The sequence below is a fragment of the Uranotaenia lowii genome, chromosome 1 (genome assembly GCF_029784155.1).
Source record: "Uranotaenia lowii strain MFRU-FL chromosome 1, ASM2978415v1, whole genome shotgun sequence".
Classification (NCBI taxonomy): domain Eukaryota; kingdom Metazoa; phylum Arthropoda; class Insecta; order Diptera; family Culicidae; genus Uranotaenia; species Uranotaenia lowii.
Genome location: NC_073691.1, coordinates 187561484 through 187585306, shown reverse-complemented (window position 1 = coordinate 187585306; position 23823 = coordinate 187561484). Strand labels below are relative to the sequence as shown.

Sequence of the window (23823 nt, the reverse complement as noted above, 5' to 3'; positions counted from 1 at the left end):
TTATATAGTCAGTTATATGAGGAAACACATCTTACCTGTCGGCAACTAATGGGGTTCGAACCCAAAAGTTCTCTTGCCGATACCGGGGATCAAACCCAGTACGCCTGGCATACTAAAACCAGACTCGCGCCAGTCTATCCGCTAGACCACATCGGCGCTTTGTATCCAATATGTTCCATTAGTGCCTGATTATACTAGAAATCTTGCCTGAATGCATTAGTATTTTACTGATCATTCACTAAAACTTATTTTTTTAGAATGATCGGCGTGGTACGTGGTAAACCGTGTTATAAATTTCTTAACTCAAAATCATCCGAATCTCAATCTTACAATACCAAGCATAAACGCAGCTAACACGCATCGCTAAACCCTAGTTTGGTTTCAAATTTGTGATCTATGCTAGTGTACAGACATACACAGACTTTATTTTTCAAATTGCCCTGATTTTTTATCTAAAATACCTGGCATTCCTGCTCACACCTCACAACGTAAAAAAACAACAATTTATTAGCCGCTATAAGTGTTGCCACATTTAAATCTTTACTCTCACAAAAAAAAAATAAGACCAACAAAAAACCTCCAACTAAATGTGCACCAACAACAAAACAGATTATCAGTGAAAAAATATAAGGAAAATGTGTAGTTTTTATTTATTTGTACTATCTGTATAAATCTGTACTAATCTCAACCAAATCCTTAAAATCTGTCCTCTGTGTGGACAGAATGTGTACCAAAAAATAAGGAAAAAATCTGTACTTTTAAAGATAAATCTGTACTTGTGGCTACCATGCTTGTGTGCTTCTTTGGGTTTTTTTTTCCTTGCAAGATAACTGTCAAAGGTGGCGTTCGGAGCAAAGATGCCAGGTGGTTTTGTCAAAAAATCAGAACGCCGCAAAGAAAAAAACCGAGCACCAGTAGATTGGTGGAAATAGAATACAGCTCTTCTTTGATTGCATAAAAGAATGCGAAATAATGGTAGACGCCCTATTTTATGTAACAGATGAGATCAACTCCTTAGCTGGCTCGCAGTTTATATCGAGAAACACCGATTAAATATCATCTGAACAGGAGATTGCAATCAGTTTAAGAGGTTAAATTATTTTATTAAAATTTCGTTTGATATTCATCAATTAAAATTAAAAAAATCTATAAAAATTAAGATTTTCTTTTTCAAAAATCAGGACAATCAGAGAGTTTTTGAAAATAGGACGGCCCATCGGAAATCAGGAAAATTCTTGAAAAATCAGGACACCTCTGGCACCTTTGGTGTTGGCTCTCAGATTTCTCCTCAACACAGTTTTCCGAAGAAGGGAGTTCTCTTCATCAGCGGATGTAATTGCTCTCGCTCACTTTTGTGTGTTTACACTCTCACTCTTGATTGCAGTGCGATTTATCTCTTCCCGCACAGCTTGGGGGAAGCAGGCGACAAAAAATTGCCCTCTCTTTCACTGGCAGAGGTGCAAGGTGTCCTGATTTATCTGGATTTGTCCTAATTTTCGAGAGACCGTCCTGATTTTTCAAAAAACCCTCGAGTTGTACTAATTTTTAAAAAAATTGGTTTCTAAAATGTCCGGAATTGTCCTAATTTTTATGAAAACATCTCAAATATAATCGAATTTGCATTTAAATTCTGATAAATCGAATATATCTGTTATAAAATAGTAAAAGCCATTTTACAGATGGTAATCTCGGATCAGATGATATTAAAATGGTGTTTATCGATGAGAACTGCAGACCAGCCAAGAAGCTACGTACTGTTGTTGCATAAATCAAGGCGTTTAGAGCACCTGTGTTACACTTTTATTTATGCCATCGAAGCAGAGCTGCTTATTACTTCCATAAATCAAGAGGTGTCCTGAAAAATCTTAATTTTTCAGCTTCGCGTTGTCCTGATTTCTAACGAAACCGCCTGGCAGCCCTGTTATCACTGGACAAGCCGATCTGAGGAGCTTTGCCATCCATGGCTACCATAATTGATCCAGCACGTATCCGGGCAATTTTCTATAAAAACCTGGCAAAATCCGGGCATTTGATTTCAAAATGGACGACAAAAATCCAGGCTATATCCGAGAAAACTTTGTCAAAACAATTAATCAACAAAAATCAAGAGAAAAATTGAAAAAACAATCATCAAAACCCATCGACAGATTTTAGGTTTCCAAAAGACCTTTAATGATTATTTTTGTAAAACTCGCTCAAAAATTTCGTTTTGGGGGCATAAATTAAAAAAAAAAAATACAACACAATTTGTTTTTTTTTATTTGCCAATTGAATTAATCAGGGCAAAATCTGGACTTTTTTCAATGAAATCCGAGCTACTGGGCCGGGCCAAACTGTTTCCAAATTTTGTATTAAATATACGCGGAAACCCGGATAAAACTGGGCAAAGCCATTAGGGCAAATTCATAAAGTTTAACCCTATAAAACCCACTTGTTCACTTGATAGAAAAACCTTTTGCTAACAAAAATAAAGACATGGAAGAGGAAAACTTGATTTTTTTTAAAACGAGTTAAAACATAACATACTCAACTAAAAGTACCTGATCCAGTGCTTTCCAAATTCGATCATCACCCAGCTGCCCAGCCGGGTCCAAATTATTTCGCAAACTTCCTGAGAAAATCACCGGATCCTGAGGTATGATGGCAATTGCAGCTCTAAGTTTCCGCAGAGGCACTCCTTCAATGTCGATCTTATCGATTTCGATGGCACTCGGGATTCCGCTGACCTGGCTGGAACCGTCAATGGGAGCTAAACGGAACAGGGCCTGAATGATGGAAGACTTTCCTGCTCCGGTTCGACCGACAATTCCAATACGTTCCTGTTTTTAAATTTTGCTAAGGGATCAATAGAGATAAAAAAAAATTTACTACCTACCTTCGGTAAAATTTCAAAGCTAACACCTTTGAGAACAGGTTCCGATCCCAGTCCGTATCGCATTGTCACATCTCGAAAACCTATTCCACCTTGCTTTGGCCATTCGTCCAAAGAATCTGTGTTGTCAAATTTGGTCACATCAAGCTCAGGGTCCAACTGGGAGTATTCCAGAACGCGCTCCACTGAAGTCATCTGATTTTCCAACTCAGCCGTCTGCCGAAGTCCCCAGTTACACATTCCAATCAGGTTCAACACCTGAGTTATGGCAAGTCCCACGTTTCCGCTCAGAATTTCTACAGTTTTGTCATAAAGATGTCCTTACTCTGTTCGAAAGTGTGTGTGAACAAGCGCAAACATACCTTTTCCCATGACCAGGAAACTAAAAATTACTGATGCTATGTAGAGGGAACAAATGAGGTCCAACCAAAACGCAAATCCTCTCGTAATTGCACCGAAAAGAAAAGCCGCTGAGGTGTTCAAATCTTGCCGCGCGTCAAACGCTTCCAGCATGGGAGCTTGAGCGTTGAAAGCCCTCACCGTAACCAGGCCTTCGATGGTTTCATTCGTGTGGCTAAACACCGGACTTCGTGCAATTATAATTAAATCATAGATTGATTTTCAACATTTTAAATATTGGGGGGCCTGGAATGGGTACTCACTAATTGCCTCCGCCCGCTTAACGTTGCGTGCCGTTTCCAGAAAAATGTGCCGCAGCAAATAGAATATCACACCCATGATAGCGGTGGGCACCAGAAGCCAGTAATTAGCAAGGGACACAATCACTATGATACCGACCAGTTCCAGGAAGAACTGTGGACGAGATACCACTTAACTATTTGATGATGCAACCCCACCGAACCGGGTCTGTGTAATACTCACGTACAAACTATCAATTAGCACCACCGGTAGGCTGGAATCGATCAGGCCGATGTCCTTCGAGAAGCGATTCATGATGCGTCCGGATGAGTTGGTGTTGAAAAAGTACATGGTGGCTGAGGCGATTCCGCGGTACAGAGCCAGGTGTAGATTTCGCGATGCCCGCAAGCACATTTCGAAGAAGGCAAACGAATTTATGGACAGCAGCAGCGTTAGGGTTATTAGACTGGCGTACACGACAATGTGCAGCTCGGTGGTCCAGGTTGATTCCGGGGAATCCGTGTGGTTCTGCTCCCAGTTCACCCTGTGAAAAAGGAATTAAATTTATTGGCATTAAAAATTTAAAAAAAAACGAGCTAACTCACCAAATGAATACAAAATAATCTGTAGCTGTTGAAGCTGCTTGCCAAGCCATCAGTAATACCGCTACCAGACCAACAAAAATCCAGCTCCGGACTGACTTGAGGAAATTGAAATATCCCGTGAAACCGACATTTCCCTGTTTTTGTCCCTCTTCGTTGGTATATTGAACGACGTTATCCGTTTGAATATCTTCTGATTCATATTTTTCAGTGGCATTCGGGTTTTGCAAAGCCGGTTCCATCGGGATGCTTTCACCCAGTTCTCGATACAATCCTGAAGCTTCCACTTGACCAGAGTTCAGCAAAAGTATCCGATCAGCATCTTTGAGATGTTGCACTTGATGGGTCACCAAAATACAGATGTGGCTGCTCAGAAAGCGTCTTACACACTCTTCCATGATGTGTTTTCCCACGTGTGCATCCACAGCCGACAGAGGATCATCCAACAGATAAATGTTCGCTTTTCGGTAAACCGCTCTGGCCAAATTGATCCGTGCCTTTTGACCGCCACTCAAGCTAACCCCCCTTTCCCCTACAATTGTCGTGTCCCCATTAGGCCACAGCTTAAAATCCCTTTCCAACGCACACACTCGTATCACTTCGTTGTAACGCATTTCATCAAAGTCTTCCGTAAAAATAATATTTTCCCTGACGGTTCCCTCGAAAAGCCACGGTCTCTGCGAACAGTAACTAACCTTTCCGGACACCACCACTGACCCTTCGCTTGATTCAAGCTCTTTCACAATGAGATTCAAAACGCTACTTTTCCCAGAACCAATTGGTCCAATAATGGACCAAAGTTCCCCCACCTGAATATTCCAACAGTGAATATTCAAATTAAAATTTGACTCAGGCCAACTTGCTTTCACACCATCCATTGTTACTTGCACCAGCTTTGCTTCCGACTCTTCTTCGACCGAATCTTTCGACTCAATCTGCATCAGAAACGATTGAATTCTCTTCAACGATATCCATGCCTCCGCACAGGAAGTCACTGCCAGCGGCCAAAACTCAACCATCGAATGATTAATCACACTAAAAAACGATACCAGCATGTAAACCCTCACCGCCGTCAGAGCATTCCCCAAGAGCACATAAACCACTAAACTTAGAAATATCGACAACTTCGGCAATATCCTCAGGGCGAACAACGCACTTCTAATGAAAGCACTTCCTCTCAAGGCACGTATTTCCTTAACCCGAAGCATCTGCACCATAAGCTCAATCGGTCGCTCCCAGACGTACATCTTGATCACCTGGATACCCTGAATCACCTCGTTGCTAAACTGTATCCGTTCCTCGGAAGCTTGGGAGGCCTTCATGCGAAACCCAGCCGAAGCCTTGCCTAGCCAAGCCTGACCGGGAATGAACAACAGCAACAGCACTATTCCAATCAGTCCACTTGGGCCCATCAGATCGTACACCAGCCCGGTGACGATGATCAACTCGACCGGGCCCTTCCACAGGTCGTGGAAAAAGATTACCGCGTAGTCGAACCGGCTCACATCGTTGGACATAAGATTGATGACCCGGCCGCTGAGGCCGTCTGCTGATTGGCAGGATCGCAGCTGTAGGATCTGGACGAGTGATTTGAACATTTGATGAGAATTAGATTAAGGAAGATAAGTTTTTTTAAAGCTAGCAAAAATTAAAATTGTGTGACATTGCAAATTGAGTTCAATTGATTCTTGATGAGAACTGTAGCTGTTGAGTTTGAAACTGAGTCATTCAGCCGATAGTCACTAGACCAAAGGCCATTCGGTTGAAGGTCATTTGGCCGATGGACGTTAGGCCGAACAGGCCACAAGACCGAATGGTCTTGTAAATCCAGCCGAAAGTATTCCAGTCGAAAACATAAGGTCAAAAAGTCATACACAGCAAAACAAGTGTTGCGATTTTACATCAAAAACGTGCACATAACTTGAGTCGCGAATGATACCTAAAATTACATTCTTTTGATGTATCAGCTACTCCATAAAAGTAACGTAGTAGACAGATCAGAGTATGGAATAATGTTCTAGACGCTATTATTTAAGATTTTCCCTAGACTTTGTGATACATTTATTGATTCAAAATTCAGATTACGGCCTACGGGTTTTTATCAAGTCGAAAAGGATTGTCGAAATTCAATCAAAAACAAACTGGGCCAAAAACTTTAAAGCAATTTTTTATAAATTGATGTGTTAAGTTTATATTTATTGAAATTACTTGTCCTATACAAAGATCCAAGCCTGACTGTATTCAACTTTCATCAACATTTTCTGTTAGGCATTTTCCTTATATTGAAGTAGGACTTCCATGCTGGAGCTGCCCGAATATGGAGCATTACGCTGAATCATCATGAATTTCCGAATTAAGACTTAACTTATCTTCCCAAGTTTTGTTTCCAAATCGATTGGTTTAAGCCACTCCGTTTTTTGCAAGTCGGAACACATTATTTTTAAAGCTAAAAATTAAAATTTCACAGGGAAGATCAATTAAATAAAATACTCCTCTAATCATCGGGTTGTTTAAATAATTAAATCTTCTACCGCTGGTCCATGTGGGCCAAATTTTCTTAAATTAAAAAAAAATAATGAAATGAAACTTAAAGTAGTTTTGCTCAGAATTTAATTGATTTTGTTAGAACTTACAAGATAAACCAATACTGCTGAGTTCCGTAATCCGTTACAAACTTTTGGAAATGAATAAAATTTTGACGTCAATTGAGGAAAACATTGACTACTTGATCGATATCACATGGAAAGTTGTGATATTACACCAATAAGGTACAAAGAAAGGTGACGATCAAACCCGCACACTATTCCAGAACTCGTTATTAAAAAAAGTAAAAAGGTAAACAAAGCCTACGTCACTTGTCAGGATGTTTATGTATCCTAGGCGAGAATCGTAAACAGCAGTTGTCAATGAATTTTCTCTAGTTTTCGCTGGTACAGTGATGATGGCTGTTTGTTTGAAAATGCAACTGACGTCACGAATTGTCATGGTTACAATTTTTACAAAAAAAAAAAAACTTATACTAACACTTAGCACGGGATTTACATGGCCACCTGAGATATGTATAGAGGCTGATATTACACCACAAGACGTGTTCGCATTGCGTACACCGTTTTGATGTATTATTGCAACAGAAATTCCTAAGAGCAAGTTCACTGGTGTTGGGAAAAAGTGGTAGAAATTTTGACATTTTGAAAATTTTACCATGCAAAATTGTTTTCAAGATCTTGGGGCGTTGTATTTTTTTACAACCTTGTTTCTATTTCAGCCGTATGTGATAGAAATATTGCTATTTTTGCATCACAGCATGCGAAAATACAACACGTGTTGTAAAAAAACTAGAAGGCCACAGATCTTGAAAATGTTTTTGCATGGCAAAATTTTCAAAATGTGCCGTAAGTATCGAAATTTCTACCACTTTTTCCCAACACCAGTAAACTTGCTCTAAGAGCAAGTTCACTGGTGTTGGGAAAAAGTGGTAGAAATTTTGACACTTTGAGCACATTTTGAAAACTTTACCATGCGAGAACATGTCAAGATCTGTGGCCTTCAGGAGTTTTTACAACACGTGTTGTATTCTTCTGCATGCTGTGATGCAAAAATAGCAATATTTCTATCACATACGGCTGGAATAGAAACAGTGCTGAAATCTTGAAATCATTTTTGCATGATAAAATTTTCAAAATGTGCTACTACACAGAAATTTTTTTTGACTATTACTTGTAACTGAAACTGCAACCTTTAAAATAAATCAACCTGTAATAAACAAAACCTGTAATTTTAAATTGCTTTCCTTAAAAGTTAACGAAGATTCATTTATTATTACAGCAAATGTCCTGTAAAAAAGTTGTACACTAAAAATTAAATGTCACGTAATTTGTTTTTCGACCTGTAAACTTACGGTAAATGTCCTGCTCCTTTTTGTTACAGGACATTTGCGTAATTTTACAGGAAATACTTTTTGCTGTGTAGTGTCAAAATTTCTACCACTTTCCCCCAACACCAGTGAACTTGCTTTAAGAGCAAATTCACTCGTGTTGGGAAAAAGTGGTAGAAATTTTGGCACTTGTAGCACATTTTGAAAATGTTACACTGCAGAAATGTTTTGAAGATCTTTGGGTGTTGAATTTTTTTACAACACTGTCTCTATTTCAGCTGAATGTGATAGAAATCAAGCTAGTTTTGCATCACAGCATGCGAAAATATAACACGTGTTGTATAAAAACTTGAAGGCCGCAGATCTTCAAAATATTTTTACATGGTAAAGTTTTCAAAATGTGCTAAAAGTGTCAAAATTTTATCACTTTTTCTCAACACGAGTGAATTTACTCTAATACTACATCATCTCCAGAAATTACATCGATACATTTTTTTACTTTCATAAAGTGATAGAGTCATACAGTCATAAATTCATTTTTGATACTTACGGTTTCGGCCTTTTTCATATCCTTCCGCAGAAACTGTTTCGGATAATTTCGATCCGTTACTTATTTTCTGTTGGCTGGTGGAAATTTTTAACACCAATCGAAATGTTATTTTCCTTTGGTTAAAACCATTAAGGTCCATCTTGCCGGTTGTTGATTGAATTGTACTGAATTGAAATTTGAATTTTGGCTTTGTCTAGAAATTCCATAATTTGAGATAGGCTGTTTATACATTCATCTTTAAAAATTTGCGGTAGAGGTTTGCAATAATCTCATACTGAATAATTGCTTCTTAGAATATTGAATCGGGGGCAGTTGTAAAGAATATGTTCCAGATCCTCGACTTCTTCACAAATATCATCAAACTCGCTAGATTCTAATTTCCATTGAAAGAGTCGGTTCTTAATGAGGATATGACCGGTTCTTATTCTACTTAGTTTTTTCTTTATTATTCTTTATTCAAGTCGTTTTAACATTTTTATGTCATTTGCAACTTATACCAACGAAGCAGTTGGCGGACAGTCATTGAAAAACTTATCCGGTACAACTGTGATCGATGTTTTCTCTTGGGCTCGAATTCATGGACATCGGCTCTCTGACTTGCCAACTGAGCTATATCACAGGCTCCATTGGATTTTTATAATTTTTCTCCTGTGGCTTAATAATTTATAAATTTTCAAAGGCAAGGTAATTATTTTCATTTTCGTTGTTATTCAGTTGAATCGAGCAAGCACTAGTTGAGTCCGTTAATATAACCGTCTCGTGATCTTCATTAGAAATGGCCCATTCAATAGCTGCTTGAAGGGCTATCAATTCTGTATTGGTTTTTGAGACGTAGGGGAGAGGCGGGCTATATGCGCATATTAAGGAAAGCACTCATTTTCTCCCATATTCCAATAGATAGGAGTCTGAAAACTATATACACATGAGCGGACACCTGTTTTATATACGTTAGAGCAATTTTTCTGTTAAAATCTTTAACAATTTTTGTGAAAATAATTTTATAATAAAAGAAGTCAAAATAACCGATTTCTGAAACTGGCGGGCTAAATGCGCATATTTATGTTTTTAGCTATATTTCATTAACACTTGCAATATTTTGATAGTATTCAATTGAAAATGGTAGAAACGGATGCTAAGCATACGTCAAGGCTGAAATTTCGGTGAAATTTTTCACATCACTAGTTCTTTTGCATGAAACATAGTTCAGTATACCATATGGCCATATTTCATGGTAATATTTTGCTCATATCGTATTTTTATCGGATCAGTATGAAGTTCTTATTTTTTCGCTGTTAGATCGTGATTTGATCGTAAATTTAATGTTTAAATGATAAAAAGTAAAAAATTTAGAAAACCAATCTATTTTTCTGGATATAGGCATTTAACCTGCCTTAATATGGGCATTCAGAACCTGTCTCTTATTCCAATATCTTATCATTTTCCCAGAATCTTTACGCACGATAATTAAAGTTCAATATATTCTAACAAAATTGACAAAATCTGGTTTGAATTTTTAAATTTTATCCACTTTATATAACAATTTAATTTTTTCATGCCATGAGTTAAAAGCGTATTACCCTCAAACCGCACTGATTAGATATGATAAATCTCCAGCCATATTGTCAATCGGCTGTATGTGCATATTACCCAACATGCGCATTTAGGAACACTTCCCCCAATTCATTCACCTTCAGCTTTATTGGTACTCGAAGCTGCATCGCAACATGCTATTTCGATCCCATGACAAGTTTTGCTTGCATCAGTGTGAATCTGAACGAAAACTTTAAAGAGTGTGTTCATTTTTTCTCTGAACATACTTTGCCACTGACTGTCCGAGGAATTTTGTTTGTATGCTTTTCATCTAAAATTTTCTTTACTACGCGGTTCATCTTCATTTTGAAAGCATAAAGTGGTTCTGAAATATAAGGATCTTTGGGATGAGTCTGTAATAATAAGTCGAAATTATGGTCTGCTACGAAGACCAGAAAGTTCCGTTATCCTCCTCAGTCCCGATCGTTTTGTCGATAAATACAGCTAGTTGATTGCTGTTGTAGGAGTTTTTGATGATGTCCTTTCTAGTCAGCATCTCTAATTGTCTCTTCATAGGAACCTGTCCGGTTTCCGGCAGCATTACGTGGATTGTTGTTGACTAAATATCCCAATAAACATTGTGGTTGCTTAAGAACAGCAATTTGCTGAACAAAAGCTGAGCTAAAGCGTAATTGCTGCTTCTGCTTACTGGTCGAATAAAGACAAACTGTAATCATGTTTTCAGCGTTTAAAGAAGTCTCAGTTCAGCCAATGGGAGAAGTTCAAGAGTAACTTCTATAACACTTGTTCAGCCTTTGACGCCACTTACGAAGATAATAGAGTTTGGCAATGATTAAGGTTCAAAAAATTTAAGGTAAACTATGTACATTCAATTGACTACTGAGTGTGCGCAATTTTGGTTCAGATATTACTGGTTCTCTTCCTCTGCGGCTGTTGACTCGGTTGAGAAACCGAGCTTGAAGGCGTCGACGTCTTCGGTCCATGCCACGTGCTGCAATCAAATTGCTGAAATAGGGACCTCCGACCACTTAAAACAATAATATTGTGTTCAAAAACGGTAAACACATCCACTTCGAACTTCGTAATCTTCATTCAAACTATTTGCGACGATTAATCACACGTTAAAACGATTAAAATCCGACAACATTAAAAAACGTCTACTATGTTAAAAACAAGCGGAAGTGATCCGCCGCTTCCACATTGCTGCATTTGATTTGGTTCCCCACTTGCAGCAAACCGCAGTGGATGATTGACGAACAATAGGATAGTGATGATGATGACAGTATAGATAGATGTTTACATCATCACACGGTTAAGTCGAACTACTCAAATTGGGTTCGTGGTAACGCAGCAGTGTTGCCAGATATTCCGAGTGGTTAGCTCAGAATATCACACATATTTGAGAACATTAATAAGTGACGATATCACTTCAGTATAGTTATATAATTAGCTATCCCTTATGTTACAAGTATTTATTTAAGGACTTGACGAACAAAATGAATGAAGATTAACTCTATTCCACCACTAAAATCTGCGTTTTCAATAGTCCTAAAGTCTATAGTCATTAAGTTATAGATATAGTCATTAAGTTATAAAGTCATAGGGTCATAAAGTCATAAAGTCTTAAAGTCATAGGGTCATAAAGTCATAATGTCATAAATCATATAGTCATAAATTCGTAAGCCAAAAGCATAGTGTAAAAAAATCATAAATTCAAACAGTCATGAAGAAATTTAATTGTTTAGTTATACAGTCTCAGAAGCAATGATAAGATCAAGGACTTAAGTTTTTTTTTTCAAAGCATATGTGAAATAATGAAGAACAGAAAAAGGGGTGCAACAACGTCTTCACATAACTTGTTCATCTTGCAGGAGAAGTTGAGTTCCCAGGAAGAAAAGATTTCCTTAAAAAAAATCAAACATCTCCCTATAATATCCTCCAAATATTCATTACCTTCCGATAAACAAGCGCGCAGCATCCGATGCGGATTTTCATCCCAATCTGCAGCAAAAACAGCTGATAGACGTGGAAAATGGCCAACGGAAGCACCACCGTCAGCACGATTCCGCCGGCATAAAGGAAGGCCCGCGCCGATTCATCGATGTCGCCGCCATCATCACCATCAGCATCACCATTAAGGTCCATTTGTCGATTTCGTCCTTGTTGCTGATGGTCGCTGGAACCATTATGGTCGTTCCGATCCGCTGCCAGCCGATCGAAGTACAGGATCAATTGACCGAGCAAAAACGGCTGAACGATTCTGGGAATGGGAATATGAACAAGAAAAAGAGAGAAGGAGAAGGCCATCTGCAATCATATTAGATGTTTTTTTCGGGTTACTTCCACGTCATGGTTGGGAAAATGTTGAAGCCTTAAAGGACTAGAAAAAATTCAAAAACAAGACAAAAATTTTGATTGAAACACAAAATTTTAGTTCGAGTCATTTTCGAAAATTAATTTTTGTTAAAATTTCGCTTTAAAGAATTCTACCATACCACGCTGTTCAGTCACATATGGAAGTAATTTCGGTCTAGCATTCTGCTCTGGACATTGTATCTGAATGTCCTTTATTGTGGTGTATTGACAGCTAGCACAATTTCGATTGTGCTCTGGTATGTTTGCTTAGGGCCAGGCCAATTTCGGGGTAAAACGAGGGTCTTTGAGCTGAAACCATTCGGATTGAAGGGAAAAAACATATTTCGGTTTGCTCCCTCGATTGTTATTGGTGCCGGCATGAATGAGTGCGGCGAATTGATTGTGGTTTTCCGGCGAATTGGCGTTTATTTTTTTGATATTGCTCAGTAACAGACCCTAAATATCAAATCAATGATTTGAACGTGAGAATAATTCAATCGTGAAAGCTTCTTATGGTCTGTAATCTGATGGGATATAATTCAATCGAATGAAACATTTTAATGGTAGGTAGCATCATTCGGAGCAGTGATTTTCAAATTTTTCTCCTTCAGTGCGCTGTTGTGTATTTTTCAAATTTATTGGTCCCTAACTTAATCGAAAATTAGATAAATTTTCATGATTTTTCCAACAATTCTGTCTCAAGTTGATGTTTTCTACAACTGTTTTATCTCAAGCATTTGATTATTACACATTATCAATAAAAACTTTTTACGATTTAGAAAATTCATTCAGAGAATTCAATTGATAACAAAAGAAAACATCAATTTTGTGCCTTTGATAATTTGGTAGATTTAGAATTTTCCTGAAATTTTATGATCTCGAATTTTTCACAGATTTTGTCTATCGCCTCTAGTTTTGATGATTAAAAAAGAATCAGTGTTGAGTAAAATCAATCATTGAAAACTGATGAACTTAAAACTCTACATTTACTTCATTTGATTAAGAAAGAAAATATTTTGATCTTTATGATGATGAATAATCCTAAAATAATAAATTAAGCAGTTTTAAAAATTGAACAACAATAAAAAGGTTTTATTTAATTAAACCTATTTGTTGAAGCCTGCAAAATTATTTAATTTTTACTTTTAAAAATATCTACAATTTAATTTGTGTTGGAACCTTTTTTTAAATTGTTGTAATTCCCCTATTAAACCGAACGAGGAAAGGTAAACAAATAGAAAACTTGTCTAACTTTTTTCGCAAAAGTCAAAATAACTTACGGGCTTAGAAAAAGTTGATAACTAAACGAAAAGCTCTGTTGAATTTTTTTGTAATATAAAATTTTGTCAATAAAATTTTGATTTTTTTTAAATGATTTTGACATATTTTAAAGTTGTTTCTAAAAAGAAAAGCTGATAGAAAAAAATAATAATTGTATATTTGGATTTAATTAAATGGATGAAGCTTAGTTCTAAAATTCTCTACACTTCGGAAAGATGTGAATTTTGTGGTCTTGTGTAATTCATAAAAAAAATCCTTCTGAATGTGGAGTTCAGCATTTAGAAGAACAAAAAACACAGAATAATTTTTGTATTGGTTTTTTTTATAGTCGAATTTTATGGAAGTTTTATGAAACAATATGTTTTCAATACCAGATTACCTAGGAACAATTTGAATCAATGAATGACTGTTTTCAAAGACTGAATGTGGTTAAAAATGATGATTAGCGATTTTTGAAACGATATAGGTATAACATTTTAATAAGAGGCGATAGACAAAATCCTACAAAAGATTTGATTCCAGTGTTCCAAATGCTAAAAAAACTGAAACTGCTAGTTGAACTTTTTTGAATTTTTTTTTCTTGTTTTAAACAACATGTGTCTGAGACTACTCTGGGCTCCCATATATTTTTTCGATGTCTTTTGAGGCACCTAGCGTAAGAGCATAATATGTGATGGCTTGATTGGTTCTTGGATTAGTGCATATAATTTTGTTGTTGGAAGCTCTTTTGGCGCTGGAAAGGAGAGACTCGTCCTGTTCTTGGTGGTAGAAACTGGAATACTTTATTACAGAATTTCACAATGTCAGAGTAAGTTCACTGGTGTTGGGAAAAAGTGGAAGAAATGTTTACACTTGTGGCAAATTTGGAAAACTTTACCATGCAAAAACATTTTCAAGGTCCTCAATTCTGTTCGGCCTTAAATTTGTTTTACAACACGTGTCCTATTTTCGCATACTGTGATGCATAAATAGCTCGATTTCTATTGGCGATTTGCAGCTCTGAACGACACTCAGAGGGCACTGCGATCAAAATGATGATGTTATGGATTCAAATGTCAAAACACGTAGTGGTTTTGCAAAACATTAATGAAAATTAAAAAATCTCTGTGTTAAACGAGAAATTTTCTAGCATTGGATAGGATAGTAAGGTAAGAAAAATTAAATTACATTGAAGTTTGTTTTTGTTGAATCCATTTCATTGTTCAATCTTCGTTAATTTTAGTTCTCGGAAAAAAGTGTTGTGCAACAGCCTAGAAGTCAATCGGGAGCGTGCAAGCATGTTTCCAGTAGCTCATTTTTTAAACTGTGCCAAATATTAACTGCCATGAAATCTAGAAAGGATTGGGCGTAAGATTTTCAATAATGAGACGAATCTAAACAAATTTAAATTTTGTAAGGAAATTTGTATGGGAAAAGGAATTCATCCAGAAAATTTCAGATATACATAGGCTTTAAATAAAACACTCTTTCAATATTTGTTTGTGCCCATTTTGAAACTTCATTTTTTCTGAAGAAAGTCATAAATCACGACTCAGTATGACCCGTAATCATTTCAAAACAAAAATTCCGATTGCAATGAAAAGTTTTAAAACATGGCATATTTTGCCTGTTGTTTTTTTTTCAAATGGAATATTTCTATTCGCTGTAGTTATTTGCGACTTTAATTATTCATCCTACAGTCCATCGACTTTTAAATGAGCAGTCAAATGCTCTAAAAATAAAAATAAATTGAAAAACAATCTTTTTTACATTGAATATCTTTTTTGAGATACAAGTTTGGTTGTTCGTGGATTAATGACAGAAATGTAGTGCAAGAAAAAAAATTATCATCCAAAGATATATTTTTTTGGAATTTGAGTACATCTTTGGTGAATTTTCAACGCAAACATTAGCCATTCAAAATGGAAACTCCTTAAAAATCGAAGCGACAGTCATATTAAGTTCGAGACATAGCTAATTATCTAGCAACAAATGGAAAATTCAATCAAGCAATAAAGTTTTTTATATTACATTTTACTTCCCATCAAACAGTGACTAGTCCACCACAGAATACATCATACAAGTCAACAACTGCGCCACTGAGAACCTTGAAGTTGATAATTAGTGATCCTCGAAAATGTAAAAAACAAAAAAAAAACATAACACGTCCACTCGACCCCCGAAGGGTCACCACTTAAAACCGAACAAATAGCCTCAACTTTTCACACTCAACACACCAACATCGAGGGCACAGAATGGTGTTGTTTTGCACTTTTCAGCGGCAACGTGTAGCGCCTTTTCGGTGTTTTCATTTTTGCTCTTTCAACCCCGATGAATGTGTGTGGGTGGGTGGGTTGTGATTCTTTTTCCAACATGAAAAATCCCCTCTTAAAATGCAGCACATCGCACATCTGACGCTAATAGCTCTATTATGTTGGCACTAGAACGACCCTACAGCAGTTTAAGAGGGGGATATCATCGATTAAAATATTTATCTCCTACTAAATCTTCTGCTAAGTTATTTTGAACTTAATCACATTCTAGTCTAGACAAATAGCATTCGGTTGCAATTTAAACAGTAAATCTCTAGGAAAAATACACAAATCGACATGTACCAACAAACGGTCACAGCATCAGACACTGCCCGGTGTAATAAAAGATATTTTGCAACCCGGGAAGGTAGGAAAATTCAACCGGTTTTTGTCCGTGATTGTGTTGTGAGATGTTTTGTTTGGCGAAAGCTTTTATTTAAATTTTGAGAAATGGTTACCGTCTCTGGAGCCACTACTCAACCGCGATGTAAGAAGCTTTGCAAACTGAAACCAACCTTGCCGTTTTTTTGGTGAGCAGTTGTTTTGTTTAAAAATATCAATTAAAGAAGCCAAATAAAATGGTCCAAAATATTTCTTCATTAGGAAGGTGTTCCTATTTTTGCATGTGTTTCTAATTTCACCATACGGTGTGATTTTGACTGCTCGTGAGGTTTTTTGCACATCGATGTGCTAAACCTTCACGTGTTTGTTGTAAGCGAGAAAATGGTTCCAGAGTCTATTATGAATCTTAAGTACTCTACTTCAGCTGGACAGGCCGGAATACTACTTTTACACTGATGCTTGGTGACCAAAAAGGCATCGAAAAAACATATGGAAGCAAAAAGTCATTTTTGCAGCGGCCTAATACCCATACCCAAATCTATTTTTTTATTTCACAAGTTCCTGGCACGGTCTATTGAAATCCTCAAGATTTCCTCCCACCTGTGGTCTTGCTTCCAAGGTCCTGGAATTCTCAAGGTCTTTTTTATACGGTTTTCCGGAGTTAACGCGGATTGTTCTTTTGCGCGGAACGTAGGTATTTCCGCTCACATTTTGATTCTGTAAACTGATTTGCAGAGATTTTTTCACGTGTAATCAACTTTTGCAAAACACCTAAGGGCGATTTCACAAACACAAATCAATTATTGGCAGGGTTGCCCACATTTTTTTTCCTAAATTCAGGAAACTTTGAGTATAAAATCAGGATAAATCAGGCTTTAAAAAGGTAAAACGTTCTATATGGACTAGTTTTCTACAATGTTTCATTGACTATTTATTTTTCAATCTATTTGTGAAAAAAAAATTCCAGGATAAAAGGCTATCAGCATACCACTAGGCAAAAGTGTTCACTAATTATTTCCTTTAATCCACATTCCTAACTATTTTTTTTGCATGGATACATAGGAGACCTCGGTCCTTAGGCACAAAGTTGTTCTTTTATCTCTTTCTCATTTTTCCTAACCTATCTATTGACTACCAGGACGTGGCCGGCGCCGTTATTGATTTTTAAAGAGAGAGATTCATGTATTTATCGAACTTTGCACCAGATGGTGCAAAAGGATGTACAGTAGAACCCCGCTTACTCGAGGTAGTCGGAGGAGGCACCACATCCGATATCTGAAACAAAGGATTAAAAGAAATACATTGACAAACCCTATCCTTTTGCTCTGGTATTGCATATCATTCAGGCGCGTAATTCGGTTCTTACATCGATTTTATTATTCTATTTAATCGACGTTTCTTGCAAGTTTAGATTAGCTTAGCAATATATCGCGATGATGAAACACAATTTTTCATGGATTCTGGATAAAAATGGTGACTCGGATAACGTGAGCTCGGATAGACGGGGTTCTACTGTGCTAACTGGGATGGCACCGAGATATTTCAATTTGATTAAATATTTTAATGTCTTGGAGTTGATGTGACTTACATGAAAATTAAAAATATTCTTGTACTATACCTTAATTTTGTGCATATTGATAACTGTTTGCATACTCAAAGGAGCTTATTGCGCTCACTGTATATAATCCTTTATAACGATTAAAAATGTTGACTCAACTCAATGCTTTAATAAGCTGTAAGTTAATTTATCCGTGTACAGTAGTTTCTCGATTTTATCACTATTCGATTTTATCAATACTCGCCAAATTCACGCTCGATTTTATCACGGTTATTGTTTCGATTTTATCACGATTTTTAAGAAATCATTCAGAAACCATTACTAGGTCCTTAATTTTCATTCAAAAGCATAGAGCGTCTTTGTTTATGATATTTTTTATGGTTTATGTTATAGTAAAGTCTGCTTCATTTAATATTGGAACAAATTCTTTTGCTTATTGTGGCGCTCCTAGTGGACGGATTTGGAAACTTTTTTCACCCACGTGTCGGGAAATTCATTACCTTTCACCATGTATTTATGTCATAACACCAAACGATAGCATTTTGTAAACAACCGCCATGGAAGCCGAACGGAGAGATCAAATTGTGTACAGTTTTCTTACGAGTACGAGTACGAGAATTTCTTCGAAACAGCAATGAATAATTTTTTTAATGAAAGAGTAAAGAAAATGCTACATTTGTATGAAAAACAAATTATGAATTCGTTAATAAATGACTGAACTACACGCAATTGTTTGTGTTCCAATATTAAATGAAGCAGACTTTACATCCGTCGAACTTGGTCAGCACTTGGTCGTACAGCTTTCGAGCACGGTTTCTGGCCACATTGTTCTGCTTCAGCGTCCGATTTGGCTGTTTGCTGGCTCGGAATGACCTTATTCCTTCCCGGAGACGAATTCGTCGCACCGTACTGTGAGCGGCCTGGAACTTATTGGCCAAATCGCGGTCTGAAAGATTGGGATTCCTCTTGACGGCCTTGATGACTTTCCCACGCAGTTTCCGGTCGACAGTTCCACTCCGACGCTTCGAATGCGGCTTCCGAGCCGTCGTCAATGTTTCCTTGTACTGCTTGATAACACGCCATACGGTATTTCTGGGCATTTTAAGCTGTTTAGCTAGCTTCGATGCCGACAACAATGGATTTTCAAGAAAACTGTGCACAATTTGATCTCTCCGTTCGGCTTCCATGGCGGTTGTTTACAAAATGCTATCGTTTGGTGTTATGACATAAATACATGGTAAAAGGTAATGAATTTCCCGACACGTGGGTGAAAAAAGTTTCCAAATCCGTCCACTAGGAGCGCCACAATGAGCAAAAGAATTTGTTCCAATATTAAATGAAGCAGACTTTACATACATAGGTATCCAATAATATGAAAATGCCATTGAAATGCTTATTTTATCTGTATAGTGTTTAAAATCGTCATTTGGATTTTAAAAACGCTTATAATAATCGACACAAGTATTTTAACGTCACGCTGATGCTAGTGTTGTTACTTGGGTTGGTTAGTCACTTTAAAAAAAATAACTTTTTATGTTATGCGAATCATATAAAAATGTGGGTGAATTTAAGCGTTTTTGAAAAGAGATAAGTGTCTCTGATTTCATTGTTGAACTTATTTATTTTAAAGGGTGGTGTGCGTAATCCTTATTGGATAGCCTTTAGTATTGTCTGAATGGATAATTTTGGAAGAATAAAGTAAAATTCTGCTAGCTTTGTTTGAAAATATGACTAAGATTTCTGTTTTTCTACATATAAAGACAAAAGATTATATGCCCATAAAGCAAATTTCGAGAAACACACTGAAAAAGTCTAAGTTGAGCAAATTTTAAAATATTTTTCGAATAAATATACTTTTTAGTTCATCAAAGGTGTTGAGATTAAAATATTTAAATTTGAAATAAGCAGGAATGCTTAAATGCGCACAAATATCAAATATTTTTTTAGTTTTTATTTTTGACACTTTACCAGCGTCATTCGTGTCTTATCTCAAATAATGATTGTAAAGTAAATGTACGCGTCAATTAAAAAAGCTCTCCTTGAAATGGATTGATTTTTAATGTTTATTTTTTGTGGTTTACAAGCCTAACATCTAAATACACTGATCGAATAATCCAACTTTTACAAAACTGTAGGGATGAGATGAAGGATATGAAGAAAAGAAATCAAATTTAATTAAAAATAAATTAAAACAATAGTTGTATTCGGCAACACTGAAGATAAATAAAATAAAATAAATTTCATTGGCAACGTTTGCTATTCTGGCAACACTAGCCATACAAACAAAACAAAGTCAGTCATTGATCTATTCTTGTGGTGAGCGACAGACAATGGCGTGGTTGGTAGAGTAAGCAAAAATAGCGCAGATATTTAAGGCTGCTTCTGGTATTTGTTTTGATTTGGCCTTCCGGTGGAATAAGACGGAACTGCCTATAAAAGCGCAGATATTTAAGGCTGCTGTTGGTGTTTGTTTTGATTAGGCCTTCCGGTGGAATAAGACGGAACTGCCTATAGAAGCGCAGATATATAAGGCTGCTGCTGCTGATTGTTTTGATTTGCTAAGCTGATGCTAAGAATGCGGATTTTTCCGGCTCTGGTAAACAAAAGCAGAGCGACAGGAAAAGCAGCAATTGGGAAGGCTTTTATGAAGAATTTTTTGGATGAGATGAAGAATATTCAGAAAATAAAAATTAAGATTTGAAAAGCTTTGGCAGAGAATGAAATTTAGAATTGAAATGAGGGATATTTGGGATATAAAATTTTGTATTTTAGAAAAACAAAAGTCTGTAATTTAAAGATTCTATTGAGAATAAAGTTGAGAAGGAATGTAGAGATGAGATGAAGGTCAAGCAGAAATTAAATGAATTTTGTAGGATTGAGAATAAAGATGTGGAATATGGAATAAAAATAAAGGATATTTGGTAAAAAAAATTAAGTTCTAAGAAAAAAAAAACAAAAGTCGACGCGTAAAAAAATTTTAATTGAGAATAGAGGTGAGAAGGAATGTAGGGATGAGATGAAGGATATGAAGAAAAGAAATAAAATTTAATTAAAAATAAATTAAAATAATAGTTGTATTCGGCAACACTGAAGATAAATAAAATAAAATAAATTTCATTGGCAACTTTAGCGTTTTTGGCAACACTAGCCATACAAACAAAACAAAGTCAGTCATTGATCAATTCTTGTGAGCGACAGACGTGTTCAAGTGAATCTCTGAATTGAGATTCGTAAAATCACGACAAAAACCTCAACAAATTGACAGAATTGGATTGAATGAAAATATCTCGGTTTCGAATTAAAGTAGGACCTTGCTTATTCAAGATAGTAGGGGCCTTATCAGATAATACAAAATATGTACCTTAGACTGGCCCATAACAAAAAAAATCCTTACAGGCTAGAAATTATAAAACCTTTTATGATTCAAAAATAACCATATGATTATTTTTCAACCGTAAAAGGTAGCACCCTAGAAGAAGGAAAATGGTTTATTTTTGAACCGTAATGCGAAAAGCAGAATGGCAAATGTGAAATTTTTATAATTATTGACAAAAATTCAGGAAAAAAAATGCGAGTTTTCAATTTTGTTTTATATTTTCCAGTTTGTTTAACATGCATGTTTTCTGTAAAGCTTATTTTAACGCTTTTTCATGAAAAAATCCTAAGGTTTCGGAGAATCAAAATCATGATAGACAATTAATCAAAGATTTAAATAAAGGTTTTCAGTAATTTACCTCAATTAAACTTTTTTTTTCATGGTAACAAATTCTTGTACATCGCGAAAAAAGGCAGCACAATCGTTTCCCGCTAATACTAAAATAAGTTAACTCTAAGATGACGGCCGATTGATCATTTCAATTAAGTTATTCCGTATAACTTTGTGCGTCGACTTCGTGATTGGGAAGACTTAGCTTGAGAAGCGCTAGTTTCAAAGCGAAAGGTAATTGCTGTTGACTTTTCTTTGCAAGAACCGTTTCCTAGCCCTACTGGTAGCTTTTAGCCCAATTGCTGGCTTATCTGCCTCCGGTTTTCCACTAGCATCAGCTGTCTAGGTAGATGAAAACTTGCCCCTTGAATGTTTCCGGATTTGCCCAAAAAGGCAGATATTCGGCTGCTTCTATCAGCAAAAACTCGCCATCAGAAGCGGTCATAGCCGGAATTTGACTGGTCAGATGAATATGATACGCGTCAGCGATACGATAAGCCACCATTCGTCTTGTATATTATCTATCGCCTATGTACGAGCTTCCGGCCAAATGTAGCGGTAAGTTAGATTTGCTAAAAGTTAGTTAAAGTTTTTTCTTTATAACAGCTCGAATTCAATACTCAAGATTTACATAAATTTACCAACCTTTTTGATCCTAGGAAGTTTATAATTTTCTTCAAAAAACCGGAACTACTTTTGAATGTAGTACTTTCATACGATACTCCATCATCTTGTGCGATAGTAAAAGAAATCGATTCTTTTTTACCGGAACAATAACCGGGAGCATCATTCTTGACTTCTCCGTCACAATATTTTGCATTTTCCGGCTGGATCTGCTTTTGCTATTGTTAGGTTTGGATTGAATTATGAAGATTTTTCTTTATGAAATAAATCTATTACCTTTTTAGCAACTCATTTTTGTTCACTCCGTTTACTAGGACAGATACACTGGCGCTGAAACACCAAAAAATTTAACCATTTTGTGGTTATCACTTGATTACTAGAAATATGGTTGAAACAGAAACTAGAAAAAAATTTGTAAAATAACCATATTGGCAACCATAAAAACTACTTGACAACTGTCATAAAAATTTTCAGTTGGAAATTTGACATAATTTAGGAATTTTATGAAAGTTGATCTATGCATTCAAAATGTTTCCATAAAATACGAAGTTGCATTTTTTTCAATTACATTAATTACTGTTTAGCACAGTAAAAGCACCTCTTTAACATGATTTTACTCTAAGACCAGAAAACATTGAAACACTTTATCCATCGAAGATTTGTTCAAATTTGAAATTTCAATAAGTTCAGCTAAAAAAGAGGTGTTATAATAGCAACTCCTCAAATTTTCTTATCAACCTTCCGCCCTTTTCTTCGCGGATGTTCGTTGTTAAAGTTTTCTCACCATAGCGGAAGGAAGTTAAGAAGTGAAGAAAATGAGAAAATTCTAACCACCGAATAGCAGATAGCAGCCAAACTGCACCCATTATTTTAGAAGATTTCGAACTAGGAACGAACTTGCCCTCACGATGCATGGTGTTCAATATCGCCATTCTCTCCATGGTGCCAGACAAGTTAGTCAATAAGTCGGTGGTTGTGCGTTGTTGTTCAATTTAGTTTGTAGGAGGGTATTTGCTCTTCGCCTCGCTTTTAAGTTGTCAGGTTAAGGTTATAAAACTGTGCACCCCATGAGAAAAGCTTTTCCTGTTATAAATGTGTATGTGTGTGGGTTGCTCGAAAAAAAACACAGAGAAAAACAGAACGATGTTCTCGGGACGTAGGTACCTATACAGCACAGCATATCAACAGAACCAAACATGTTTGGAGGAATGAAGTTAGAAAAAAAACAGCAACAACAAACAACAACAACAGTGGTGCTGCTTTCTTTCGTTGTGCTGTTGTTCTCAAGGTTGTCCCGTATCAATCGGCTGCTGTTCGGCAAAACCTTTCAAAGAAAACATTCGAAAGGATAGAGACTAAAAGGACTTGTGCAATGGAAAAAACCACATAAATAGTGATGGAATTTTGCCTCCTAAATGCCGGCTGTTGTAAGGGTGCCGTACTCGTTCTATTATATTATATCTTCTCATACTTTTGATAGCATATGTGCAAAGTCATCATGTGAAGTGAAAGAAGCGTGTGAGTGGGGTGGACTAGGGAGGAGGAGCTATATTTTCTTCTCGCAGACTTCACACTCAA

The 23823-nt window shown here is 36.4% G+C and overlaps 1 protein-coding gene across 1 annotated transcript in view; it reads right to left on the bottom strand.

The window, feature by feature from the left end:
* LOC129738225 (probable multidrug resistance-associated protein lethal(2)03659) overlaps positions 1-23823 on the bottom strand; it is a 33754-nt gene that overhangs the window by 2061 nt on the left and 7870 nt on the right. Inside the window, exons 3-9 of the mRNA XM_055729415.1 lie at positions 12042-12348; positions 4117-5690; positions 3755-4055; positions 3535-3685; positions 3235-3465; positions 2876-3168; positions 2541-2819 (exon numbers count right to left, since the gene is read on the bottom strand). Of these exons, the coding sequence (XP_055585390.1) occupies positions 2541-2819; positions 2876-3168; positions 3235-3465; positions 3535-3685; positions 3755-4055; positions 4117-5690; positions 12042-12348 (3136 nt within the window). The remainder of the gene's footprint in view (positions 1-2540; positions 2820-2875; positions 3169-3234; positions 3466-3534; positions 3686-3754; positions 4056-4116; positions 5691-12041; positions 12349-23823) is intronic.